This window comes from Heliconius melpomene, chromosome 9, assembly GCF_056956725.1.
Source record: "Heliconius melpomene rosina isolate 202511_hmr_F chromosome 9, ASM5695672v1, whole genome shotgun sequence".
NCBI classification, from domain to species: Eukaryota; Metazoa; Arthropoda; class Insecta; order Lepidoptera; family Nymphalidae; genus Heliconius; species Heliconius melpomene.
In genome coordinates, this window is record NC_140397.1 from 2,084,861 (window position 1) to 2,097,744 (window position 12,884).

Genomic DNA, 12,884 nt, shown 5'->3' on the forward strand with positions numbered 1-12,884 from the left:
TAAATATATTAGATAAAATAAAAATAATATAAAATTTAATCAATTATAAAACTATTATTTTATTAAGTAAAGTATGTAACTGTTTTTCTTTGAATTAATATATAATCACACATAACAGTATCGTAATTGAGGACGTCGCGGCGGAGGAGAACAAAGGGGTGACTGTAACAAAACGGTTATTCCATTCAATCACCACTCGGTGGAATAAATTATTATTTATTATTATTTTCATTGTTCTGCACCAAGATAAAAGCCCGGCGTTAATTTATGCCACTCAACACGCAATGCCTCGAAAAAAACTGCGGAATGTAGGGAACGGAGTGCCTTGACGCTAGGTTCGCTGGCCGCTGGCTACTCTGCTATATGCAGGATAAAAAAGAAAGAAGTACCGTAGTTACAAATAGTATTTCGATTTAGTTCTTACTTTATGGTGGTATGGTATGGTATGATTCTTTGATTATGGCGTGCAGAGCGTGCCAGTTGAACAATAACCACTATGCCAATGTCACGTTGTATGAGGAACATCAAAAAGATAAAATATTGGTAAATTAAACTAAAATATTGGCAAATTAAATAACACGCAAATAGAATATCGTAACAACTTATTATAGCAACATTATTTATTTCTTGTAACCGATTACCAATGTGACATTTAGCATTATGTCAAACAAAACCGCAAATGGTTTTCTGACGATGTGCTTTTGTGGATGCGATTTGGTTTATTATTTAACATTTGTAAACTCGTAGACATGTTATTGTAGTGCTGAATATTTGTTACATAAAGCTACGATCTTCATGAAAATCTTTGAAGTAATGATAACATATAAATTTATTGTGTACAAAGAGTTTGCCCTACAGTTGAGAAGGACTTGGAACGTTTCTTAGTGATATCGTAAATTATTAGTGGCATTTTTTATACGGCCAGCAAATGACTACTTCATCAGAGGACGTTTTGCTGAGCGTTGGCCATGTCAGATACAAAAAGGGTGACGGAACCCTCTATGTAATGAACCAAAGACTGGCTTGGATGTTGGAAAATAGAGATACTGTTGCTGTCTCTCATAAGTATGCTGATATTAAAAGTAAGTTATGTTCTTTAAAAATTATATTTCATATAAGTATAACATTTAACTATTTATAATTTTGTGTTAACAAATCAAAATTTTATAAATTAAGATATATGAGATCTTCTGTTACATAAATGCTAATATAATATTTCCTTACCAGGCGTGGATAGTTTGATGAATTGACTTAGATATATAATTTTATTTCATCGTAACTAGCTGCTTAGTACTCCTTAGTAAAGTTATTTAAAGTACAATTTTTGCTATAAAACAGACCTATGAATTTAGTTATTTATTAATTTTACTAATTAAATATAGCAATTCTAATGTCAATCATGACAAAAAATGATGCACAAGACAACTTGTCAAATTATTCATTTATATAAGTTGTTATTTAAGTACACATATCAGGGGGGTATGTAGGTTAGCCAAATTTTTGAGATATTGCCTGTTGTATGGTGGAAATTAATGTTGAGACCAAAGAGTGCAAGTAAAAATAATTTTTATTAATGATATCAGTCAATCATATTACATTATTCTTTACCAGATAAATTAAATATATCTTTAGAAAAAACTTCACACATTAAAATAATTTTCAGCTCAAAAAATCTCGCCTGCTGGTAAACCAAAAGTGCAATTACAAGTGGTTCTGCATGACGGGACATGTTCGACATTTCATTTTGTCAATGCTGCTGGCCCCGAAGCTCAGGCCAAGGATAGGGATCAAGTAAAGATGTTATTGCAGAATCTGTTGCCTCAGTTCAAGAGGCAGATTGATGGTGAATTAGAGATGAAATCTAGGTTTGTTATAGTTACTTATTGATATTTTGTATATCATAATATAATAATATATTAAGTATTTGAAATTAAATATATATTTTACAGACACACAAATAAACACCCATGCTTTGTTTTGTTATTACAGTGGGATGGTAACTTATGGTAAGTTATATCATCAAGTGAGAATTGAACCCTCAACTATAGTGTTTACCATCAGATACTGAGCTACAATGGTCTCAATCTTATTTTATATCATTATATCAATTATTTTAAATGACTACATCGTGAATATTGTGATATTAAATGTTATGTTTTTACTTTCCTAACATAACTGACAGTACAGTTATAAATTGTGGCCACCCTGAAGCTAGTTGTAGATGGTTGCCAATTTTTTTAGGCTTTTTTTATTTAGATAATTTACTTTCCTAGTGAACAATGCACCAAAGATCAGAAAACCTAGGTATATGGTGGTACAACTACTGGTACTTTAGATTATATTAACCTCATTCTCTCACAGGTTACTATCGCTACATCCTACCCTAAAGCATTTATACGAAGACTTAGTTATGTCAAAAGTTATAAACAGTGAGGAGTACTGGAATACACCCACATTAAAACATTACACGGAGTCAACTAATATGAAACAGGAAGCTGGTGAGAGAAATCATTTTATTTGACACTAGCTTTTACCTGTGGTTTCATCTGTGTTGATAAAAAGTCTTGTGTGTCATTGAAATTATTTATGTTGTATAGTATTGCCTTATATTAATTTATTTATGAATGGGGCTTTGATTTATTTACCACTTGGAGTTTTATTAACTTAGTATAACAGAGTATGCACACACTAGATTCACTCCCTACACTTCAATATGCAGATTATTATAAAACTATAAAATAAAAAATATATATTATTTTATTATTTCTTTATTCACAGGAGTATCAGGAGCATTTCTAGCAGATATACAACCACAAACAGACGGATGCAATGGTCTAAAATACAATCTAACGCAAGATATAATAGATGCTATATTCAAAACTTATCCGGCAGTCAGAAAAAAACATATAGACTATGTACCCAATAAAATGACTGAGGCAGAATTCTGGACTAAGTTTTTTCAATCACATTATTTTCATAGGTAATCTTTTTTACTAGTTTATTTTTTAAGCATTAGTCTGTATCCTTCATATGGGTGGGCAGAGGGAACCTACACATAGTTATAGGACACTGTGTTCCCCATATACCGCAACTATATTAGAGACTGCTTTGTTTCATGTTGCCAAAATTAGAAAAAAAGGTAATAATGAAAAAATATTATAAAAATTCAATTAACCAATAATTACATCCAATAACTAAAATCCAATAATAAATCCGCACCGCAATCCTTGGATATCTCCGCACAGGGAATCCTAGTGAGATATCCAAGGTGCAAATGTCAGGACAGGAAAAAATTGCCCTAATGTAATTTGTATTGGTTTTGTAAATAAAATAATAATAAATAAAAAAAAATTTACTAATCTAGGAGGAAAAGTTTTGATAGTAACATGAATTGTTATATATATTTGTTATCATTTCTATAGAATGATACACATTTTTACCTTATTGTTCATAGCCTCCATAGCTCAGGGGTTAGAGCACTGGTCTTGTAAACCAGGGGTCGAGAGTTCAAATCTCTCTGGGGGCATTTTTCATCTCTATCTATAAAATATCTTTTTGTTGATTTTTTTCATTTTATTTTATTTTTTTTTCTTTTTTCGTGTTATAAAAGTTTGCTCAAGTTTTTTTCTTTGATCTTGGCAAAATATAAAACTCTACTACTCTCATAACTAAAGATTTTTTTATAACGTTGTTTTCTTTTTTAAAAATAAGTGACATAATAAAAAAAAATACTCATGTTTATTTTAATTTTTTTTATCCTCATATAGTATGTTCTTTTGGATTAAATATTTTATTTTATATTTATACATAGCGTTTTTCTTATTTCCTTATTTTTAGGTTTTAGTTAAAGATTTGCCAGCTTAAGCGCGGTGTTGAGTTCCGTCACTGAATACGCAATGCGACCAGAATTCGGTGTAGAATAGAGAATGGGAGTGTCTTAACACTAAGTTCCGTTTGCCTACTCTCTTGTTTACGGAATACAGTGTAAAATTTAAAATGAATTAATCGAGTCTTACGGACACTGTTTCCTTACACCGCCGTACTATCGAGACATCGTCCGTTCAATGGAGGAACTCAGTCTGTCGCTTTGTCACCTAAATTTATTCTCCGAGGTGGGAATCGAATCCATTTAAGGTTAGACGCTGTACCTAATGTTTTGTATTATTTATTTTATTACAGAGATCGTATAGCATCGTCATCTAGTAAGGATTTATTTGGGGAATGCGCTAAAATGGACGATCAGGCGATAGCGTCAGCAATGAAACACACACCTTTGGATATAACGGTATTTTATAGTTTTTTTTTTATAAAAATAAATAAAAAATTTGACATTTTGGATTTGATCCTGTGACTTTTGGAAACTTCAAATTTGGCTTATGGCTTAATTCAATTCTCTTATTTAGAAAATGCATAAAAAACTGAATGCAGCCTCAAATATACACGCTATATTTGTATAGTACATTGCTTAAGTATATCGGCAATAACAATTTTTAAATTATTAATAATATTTCATAAATTATATTTTGTTTTAACAATTATTATATTTATTTAACAATTATTTGTAATTACAGCCATTTTTACTTTCTTTTTTGTCTACCTAATAGGCAGAGCTGTTGAGAAAAAACATACTAATAAGAAAATAAAACCATTGCTCAAATGGGAATCGAACCAACAACCATTGCGTCTATATGTATATTTAAAGCATATATTAAATATTAATTTCAGGTCGATATACCTCAATTTACGGAGCCAATACCTCTCTTACCCGAAGAAGATTATAGCGAAAGGGAAAAAGATGGGACTTCAATACATAGGAGTATGATTAAACGATTTAACCAACATTCTATTATGGTGATTTCTCATTTTTGTTTTTAATTTAATATTAAGTATTATAATTTTTTTAGCTTCAAGCTTTATGAAGCATATATAGGGTATGCAGATTGCCTAGTGTTAAGGCACTCCACTTTCCACTTTATTTTTAAGGCACTGCTTGTTGATTGGCGGACCTCAATGCCCCGTTTTGTCTCGTTACCAGAGCAAAACGAAAATATTCATTAATAATAATTCATTCCCCTGAGTGGTAATCGAATCTACAACCGTCACATGTCGGTGGTAAGTGAGGAACGAAGTGTATCAACACTAGGTCCCCTCTTCCTACTACTGCTATAAGCTGAAAGAAAATACAATATAGAAATTGACATAAAATAACTAATGTAAACCAACATTTTAGGTGCTAAAAGCTAGTCAAAAAAATTCCAACACAAATTCAAATACAAACAACAACAACAGTAAAACAAAAGTAATAGAGAACGGTGTTAAAGAGAAAGAGAGTAACGGTATAGAGAAGAGAAGAGCAGAAGAAGAAATACAAGCACCGGATAAAAAGAAAAGATTACTGGAGAAGATTTACTATGAGGATTTGGATAGTGGCAGCGGGAATAGTGATACGCAAGAGTTGAAATTATCGAAGGTAAGTTTTGTAAGTCTGTTTGTAGGTAAAATTCATATATAGGTATATTTTTTATTGATTATTTATGTGGAGTTCCGCCAATGCCTTCAGATTTCGGCGGAAAGTGGACATTGGAGTGAGTTGTGGGTTCCCTCTGCCTACCCTGCTATATGCGGGATACAGCGTGAAGCTGATTTAATGTTTAGTTAATTGTGGATTCTGTGGCACAGCGGCCAGTGTCTGAAACGACGGTTATTAGTTTGATTTTCAATCGTGGAGTGAGTTTCATTTACTTACTCTGGTAACAAGACAAAATTTCGCCGCTCGACACAATGTCGTGAAAAATTTGAGGATATTTTTTAAAAATTAATATGAAAAAGGAAAGGTGAGACTTTCATAACTAAACATGCTTTATATAACAAAAAAAAATTTAATGTTATGTGATTTTACAGGTAGAAAGATATTTATTAGGGCCAGCGTCTCAAGTGAGCCAAACCAGTACAAGCACAAGTAACCCACCGCCTCTTTCAGCATTAGTGTCAATATGTCAAGTGAGTTATATTTTGTTTTTATTTTAATTATCTGTTACTTATTTAATTATCTATATTTTTATTAAGTTGACTTGCCTTCTTCAAGATAGATAAAGATACATCTATATTTAATATTATTAAGCTGAAGAGTTCATTTGGTTGAACGTGTTAATCTCAGATGCGGTTAGGATTGAAAAAATATTTTTGAGTTTATTATATACTAAATTTTAGCTAGTATATAATAAACTGAATGAATTGAGTCATCGAAACTAAACTAAATCATCGGCGCCGATGCACCTTGCGAACAGTACTAATACATCTATCTCTTTCTTTCAGAAGAGAAACAGCAGTCCTTTATAGCTCTATATCCATGTCGCTCACACATACAGTTATATATATATCCCTCTCTCTCACAGGCATGGAGCGGCGGTCAACAGTGCAGTCGTCCGGTCCGCATAGGCGCGGGCGCGGCGGTGGGCGCGCTAGGAGAACTGTCGCCCGGTGGAGCTCTTATGAGGCAACACCATGCTGCTTCTATGGCTCGTGAGTTTTTGTTTTTATTTTGTTTTATTTTTAGGGTTAGGGTTTTGTTACTCAATTGTAAGTGATGTTATTGATTTGTATAAGAATATTTGTGTAGGGCGGCCTAAAGCTAAGAAGTTGTAGTTTTAATAGACCGTCAACGTGGCCGCTTTCTTATTAGTTTTCTTTACTCATAAAATCAGACATTTAAAGTTTATAATAGTTTAGGTGTAGAACGATTTAAGGCTTAACTTTATTTCTAATGTGAACATGAAATAATTACGTAGAAAGAATCATCTTATACACTTATACGAAAATTTATACAGAATCCCTAATGGATTATGACAATAGTTATAAATTTAATATAACTTGCCATGTAACTTTAAGTTTGGTATGAAATAATTTTCCACATTTTTCAGACGGAAAAACTTGCCTTCAGCTTGTTTGTGGATTTGGGATCCATGTCTGGATGTGTATGCATGCTTGAATCCATCTTTACATGTAATCATAGTCATAGTCAACATGTGTGCGTATGTGTATGATTTTTAGTATTTTCATTTCTATATCGAGTGTTTCTCTCTGCCCTCCGTGCTATCCAGAGCTGGTTCCGCCCGACGTGAAGCGCGAGCTGCAACGCCTGTACCTGTCGTGCGGCGAGCTGCTTCGCGAGCTGTGGCGTTGCTTCCCGCAGCCCGGCGCGGAGCCCGACGCGCGCGCCGGCGCCTTCTACGACGCGCTGCTCAGGTTCCGCAACGTCAAGTTACGCCCCTTTGAGGTGAGTATACTTTGATCGGTGAATTGTGATCGCTCTGACGCTAGGTTTTCAGAGAATTCTCACTAGGTTCTCTATCTGTTTAAAATGAATATATATATTATAAATATTATATAAACGAAATTGTTGCCAATAAAAATAGATAAAATAATATTCTTAACAACAAAACAATAATTTCCAGGAAAAAATGCTGCGGGACTTAACACCGTTAGCCACATCATTAACACGGCACATGAATCAAATGATAGATACCGCGTGCGCCAAATATGCATTATGGCAACAAAGGCAGGCAAAATTACGGTAACATCGTCATTATTGGCGCTATAATGATCATTACGTTTATTTTGTCATCATTATGTTCATTATTCATTATCGGCATTATTATCATTATTCTGTTGTGCGTACTGAATGCATTATTATTATTTTTTACAATAGCCGTTACAAATATGCATATATAATTCTAATATACATAGTTATTGAAGACATAAGAAGGTTGAAGTGTTATATAACTTTTTCCGAATTTCACTGTTTTATGTCTTAATAATGTATTTTTACGTTTATAAAATATTGTGATAAAGTAATATTTATTTGTTTTCTATTAAAAATCAGCTTCACGCTGTATCCTGCATATAGCAGAATAGGCAGAGGCAACCTAGTGTTAACACTAGTGTCTTAAGACACTCCGTTCCTCACTTTCTATCTAATTTTTCGAGGCATTGCGTGTTGAGTTGCGTAAGTCAATGCTGGGCTTTTGCCTTGGTGACAGAGCAAAGAATGAAAATATTAAGAAATAATAATTAATTCCCTCGAGTGAAAATCGAACCTACAACGTCGCGTTACAGTCACACTCTTGTGCCCCTGCACCACGACGGTTCCATTTGTTTCCAACTATATATATATATTTTAATTCCAAATGTGGTGTGGGTAACTTTAAAGTTAAATTATCTGGAAATTCTGATTGTACAACTCAACGCTTTAATTCGTTTATGTTATTAATAATTATTATCATTACTATGATGATTGCAATTACTATGAATATCATTATCACTGTTACTGTATTATTCTTGTGAATATTAAAAATATAATGATAATAAGGAATAACATGTCTTAATGATGATAATGTTGCCTTTTCGTACTTTTGTTAATGTATGTATTAATGAAAATGTATTCAATGTATGAATATTTGCGAATAATAGTATAAAAAGTATTTTAGATTATTATAGAAATGTACAGTTATATAATAAGATCTTTGATTTTATTATATAACAAGAAAAATAATATTCTTTTAAATTAAACAGTTATATTAACTAATTTGTTATGCAACATCTTTTTTTCCAATTTTGGTTCCAACAAATTAATTACGCAAGTTAAATCTATTAAATTTAATTTTATTATTATAAAATTACGAATATATCCGTTGACTTCACTTAAATAAATGATATTTATAGAAAATACTAATAATATTTTTTTTATATGCAAACTCTGTCATCTTGTCAAAACGATAAAAAATATATTATTTAATTTTGTTTTAAATTGGAAAACAATTTCCATACAAAAAAAACATGGAATATGAAAATAAAAGACGGTAAATTTGAATATATCTGTCTCTTTAATATCAGTTCCTTATATTTAATAAGTAAGAAAGGAATGACAGTATGATGCTATTTCTTTCTATAGCCATTTGTGAGTAATACTCTGATTGTTAAAATTATATTATTTGAAAAGATTATTAAAATGAATTTTTATATTGGGATAATTTATGAAAAGTTGTCTCATTTTAAAAGTCACTATACATTCTTCCGAGTTTGTTGAATTTAATAACTTGTCTTTACATTTTGCCAATTAATAATTTATTTTGCTAATTTCACTACTGCCAAAATTTGTTGTTACTTGTGTTTTTTTCTAAGAATGATAAAAATTAATAATCATGATGTACAATTTGTAAATTATTAATTACATTACAATAGTGTGTTCAATCGCTAACAGAAGCAATAATAAGCTTGCAAATTTTATATTCAAATATAATCGATTAAATTTAACGAGTTATAAAAAATATATATAATATTCTTTTATTGCACTAAAAAAATACATAATAAACAATAATCATTTTTTTCTCAATTTGCATATATATATATATCAGCCTTTCGATTTTAAAGTATATATTATCTATAATTTAAAATTTGATAGGATATCACACTTTCTTTCATCTGTGTTCAATATCGCTAACTGTTACAAGACGTCGAACACCGCGGTCAGACGACTCGGCAGGCGAAAAAAATATATTTCGATTTAATTTCAGATCTTTTTGATATTTTTAAGATATATTAAATTGAGTAATATTCATATATGTATATTATAAATATGTTCATTATTTTTATGATTCGTATAATAAATAATCCTTTCGTACGAAATTGCCCAATACGATCTCTGTACTTTTTTTTCTTATTTTGTGGTTTAAAATAAATGAAGTAATATAAAAGCAATATTTAGGCTACCACAAGGTGTTCAACGATAATAAATCAACAATATATAAATATATCAATTATTTTTTCAATAGCGTTTGATTTTCGATTTAAAATCAAAAAAGTGTTATTGAAAACTAATAAAATAAAGAAATATTCAAAGTAAATTTAGCATATTTTTACTCAATACCTCGAGAATCCGGTAGTGCGTGGAGTGGGTTCCCGCTGCCTACATTGGTATGCTGGAAAATGCGTGAAGCTATCAAAAATCTTCGACATTGAACCACTTTTTCCATTAAAGTATCGTACGTTCAGTTACTCAAAATAAATAGACTGCCTTTTGTACCAATAAACAATAAATAATATAGGGTTAAATTAATAAATTTTAAATAATAATAGAATCTGTTTGAAAAGCTTATTTGTATATAAATAAAGAATGTTATCATACATATTATTATAAATTTCATATAAATTCATGACATATTTAAGGTTGCTTTTATCAACAAATTTAATAAAAATAAAAGATAATATAACATAAATTATTACAAACGAGCCGATATTCAAATAAAAAAATATTAAGGAATAGTTACAATATTTTTTTTAACATCACTATGATACAATGTATTAGTTTTTTAAAAGAATATGTCTTAATAATAACTAAAATTGCTATTAAATTAGGGCTTCTCTTAAAAATATTTTGAAGTATAACTATATGAAACTTGTATAGAATTATGTTTCCTAGCGAAAATCGATTAACCATTAAAAAATATATTTTATCTGTATTATGCTAATTTTTTTCAATTCATATCAAAATTCTAGAAAAATCCTTCTTATTTTTGTTTAAATCTTTCACATTTTTTCGATTTAGCTGTAGCAGAATTAGATTAGAATTATAAATGTATGTAAAAAAATTGTAAATAATATAAAATTTTGTATTGTATAGATATTGTTAAACACAAATTTACTATGTAAGTTTAAAATGGCATTTTTTACACCAAATAATAATCGTTCTTCTGCATATCGAAAATATTTAAAAATAAATAAATTGTTGTGCCTGTGAATGTATTTATACTTATATTATATTTATGTAAAGATAGTTTGACTAATTGAAAAAATATTTAAAAAGGGCGCTGAGTTTTTTTAAATTGAAATGTCAGACTTGCTGACAACTGTCAAATTGGCAAAAAATATATTAAACCATTTATACATATATAACTATCTCAAACACATAATATAAGTAAAAATATATAATTTCATTATTACAGACCAAAATATGATTATAGGACTGTTCAAAGAATTTGATGTCTTATTGTACGGAATTACAAAAATAGAGAATAATAAAAAAAAAACGATTTATTAAAAGCATTAATAATTATTATATTTAAAATGTATAAATGTGTTTTTTGTAAAATAAATTTAGTTATACATTTTTGGTTGATATAGTCGAATTGGTTGGTACTCTCTGTTTAATTGGTAATATTGATGCATTTTTAGTTTTACGGCGTTGAGTTCCTCCATTCAACACGCAATGCCTCGAGAATTCGGCAGAAAGTGGGAAACAGAAGTGTGTTAGTGGGAACGGAGTGTTTTAGCACTTATTAGGTTTCCATGTTGCCTCTACCTACTCTATGTTTGGGATACAGTGTGAACCTCCAAAATATGCATTTTTAGTTTTATTATGAAACATTCAAAGATTAAAAATACTTGATAATATTTTATTTAATTTCACACATCTCCGTAGAAAATAGTGAAATAAGTTTTCATGATCTCAACCTTCCATATTAAAGATATTGTGTTTTAAATGGCGGAACTCAACGCTACATTTTGGTTGTTTCACAAATATTTTGTGTTGCAGAGGGAACCTGGGAGCCTACGGTTCCCATTATTGATAAACTTCTGTTCCCCACTTTACCTTTTATAACCAACGAAAATAAAGTAAAGAAAATAAATTTACCTATCAGATAGACAGAACCAAATGACGAATATTTCTCCCACAAGCAATAAATAATACCTATTGTTGTAATAATATTTTAGTTTCTCATTGTAAAAACGATAGTTTAGTTGATTTTTTTTAGTATCTTTCTTAATAAGTAATTTAAACATGTTTTCAAAAAAAACAGTTTCAGTCAATTTTATATATTGTTCAAAACGTTCCTGTATTTATATACATTATAATTGTAATAAAATATAGTACGGTCAATGAGTCGTGGCCGCGATACAGATGGCGGCGCAGGATTTTAGGATATTTATTAATTTTGATTATTTCTCGAGTAAAAAGCTGAGCAAACGTTTAAAATCAGACTAATGAAAAAACTAATTTCGAGGCGAGACTCGTCAACCGTACTGTAATAATTTGTAATGACAATAAACGTCTAGGCATTAAGTGGCAGTCAAAATTTCTGGTTACCATATTGGTTTAGTTAATTTACTAGTTAAAGTATTTTTTTTCTTATTTAGGTTAAAAAATAACTTTTTTTTCTTTGAATGTTTTTTTTGGGAATTAGTGACGATATTGAATAAATATATTTTTGAGTATTTAAGTACGTAGGAGCCTTTTAAGATGTTTCATACAAATGTGGTTATGATTTTTTTTTATTTTGATAATTTATGTAATTTTTGTTCTTAAGGTCTGATATGTTCTTACTATTGAGTTTTGTTTCTGTGAAATGTATAAAACGTTTAAATATTAGCAAGTATTTTTCATATCGCAATTGATTCTCACGTTTCAGTTTATTTATTATAATATATTTTTTTTCTCATAATTCTGTTTCGAGAGAAACGCTCAACTCTCGAATGGGGTACATTGTAAATAAACAGTATTTTTAATTTTTCGTTGTTTTCTTTTTAAACCTATTATTATAAGTCCTGGAAGCGGTCGTAACGTAGTGGGACTGGATGGTGGCCTATAGCATTAACTTATTAAGAGTTATAATGAAAACTTGATAAGTAAAAAGATGAATTTGAAGGCGAATTTTGTGCATAAGCTTGTCAGAATTATTTTATAAAATTTAAAACATTAATTTGAAATTTTGTAAAATTAAAAAAGATATAATACTAACATAGAAAATAGGATACAGACCGGATAGATTATCAGTTTTATATAAAAAAATTAAAAAGTCTATGCTTAGGTTCCAAAAATGTAAAGGTAA

General features: G+C 29.9%; 1 protein-coding gene and 1 non-coding gene across 2 annotated transcripts; both read left to right on the top strand.

Annotated features, from left to right (window-relative positions):
• The first annotated feature begins 638 nt into the window (after positions 1-638).
• Positions 639-12,563, top strand: Tfb1 (transcription factor B1). Its single transcript, XM_085190381.1, has 11 exons — positions 639-1,082; positions 1,664-1,865; positions 2,362-2,498; positions 2,779-2,980; positions 4,180-4,285; positions 4,726-4,851; positions 5,231-5,470; positions 5,902-6,000; positions 6,396-6,522; positions 7,101-7,276; positions 7,455-12,563. Exons 1-11 carry the CDS (start codon positions 929-931, stop codon positions 7,575-7,577), a joined length of 1,692 nt encoding a protein of 563 aa, XP_085046507.1. The 5' UTR covers positions 639-928; the 3' UTR covers positions 7,578-12,563.
• Positions 3,454-3,526, top strand: TRNAT-UGU (transfer RNA threonine (anticodon UGU)). The gene has a single exon. It is a non-coding gene; the product is annotated as a tRNA-Thr (tRNA).
• Positions 12,564-12,884: the final 321 nt, after the last annotated feature.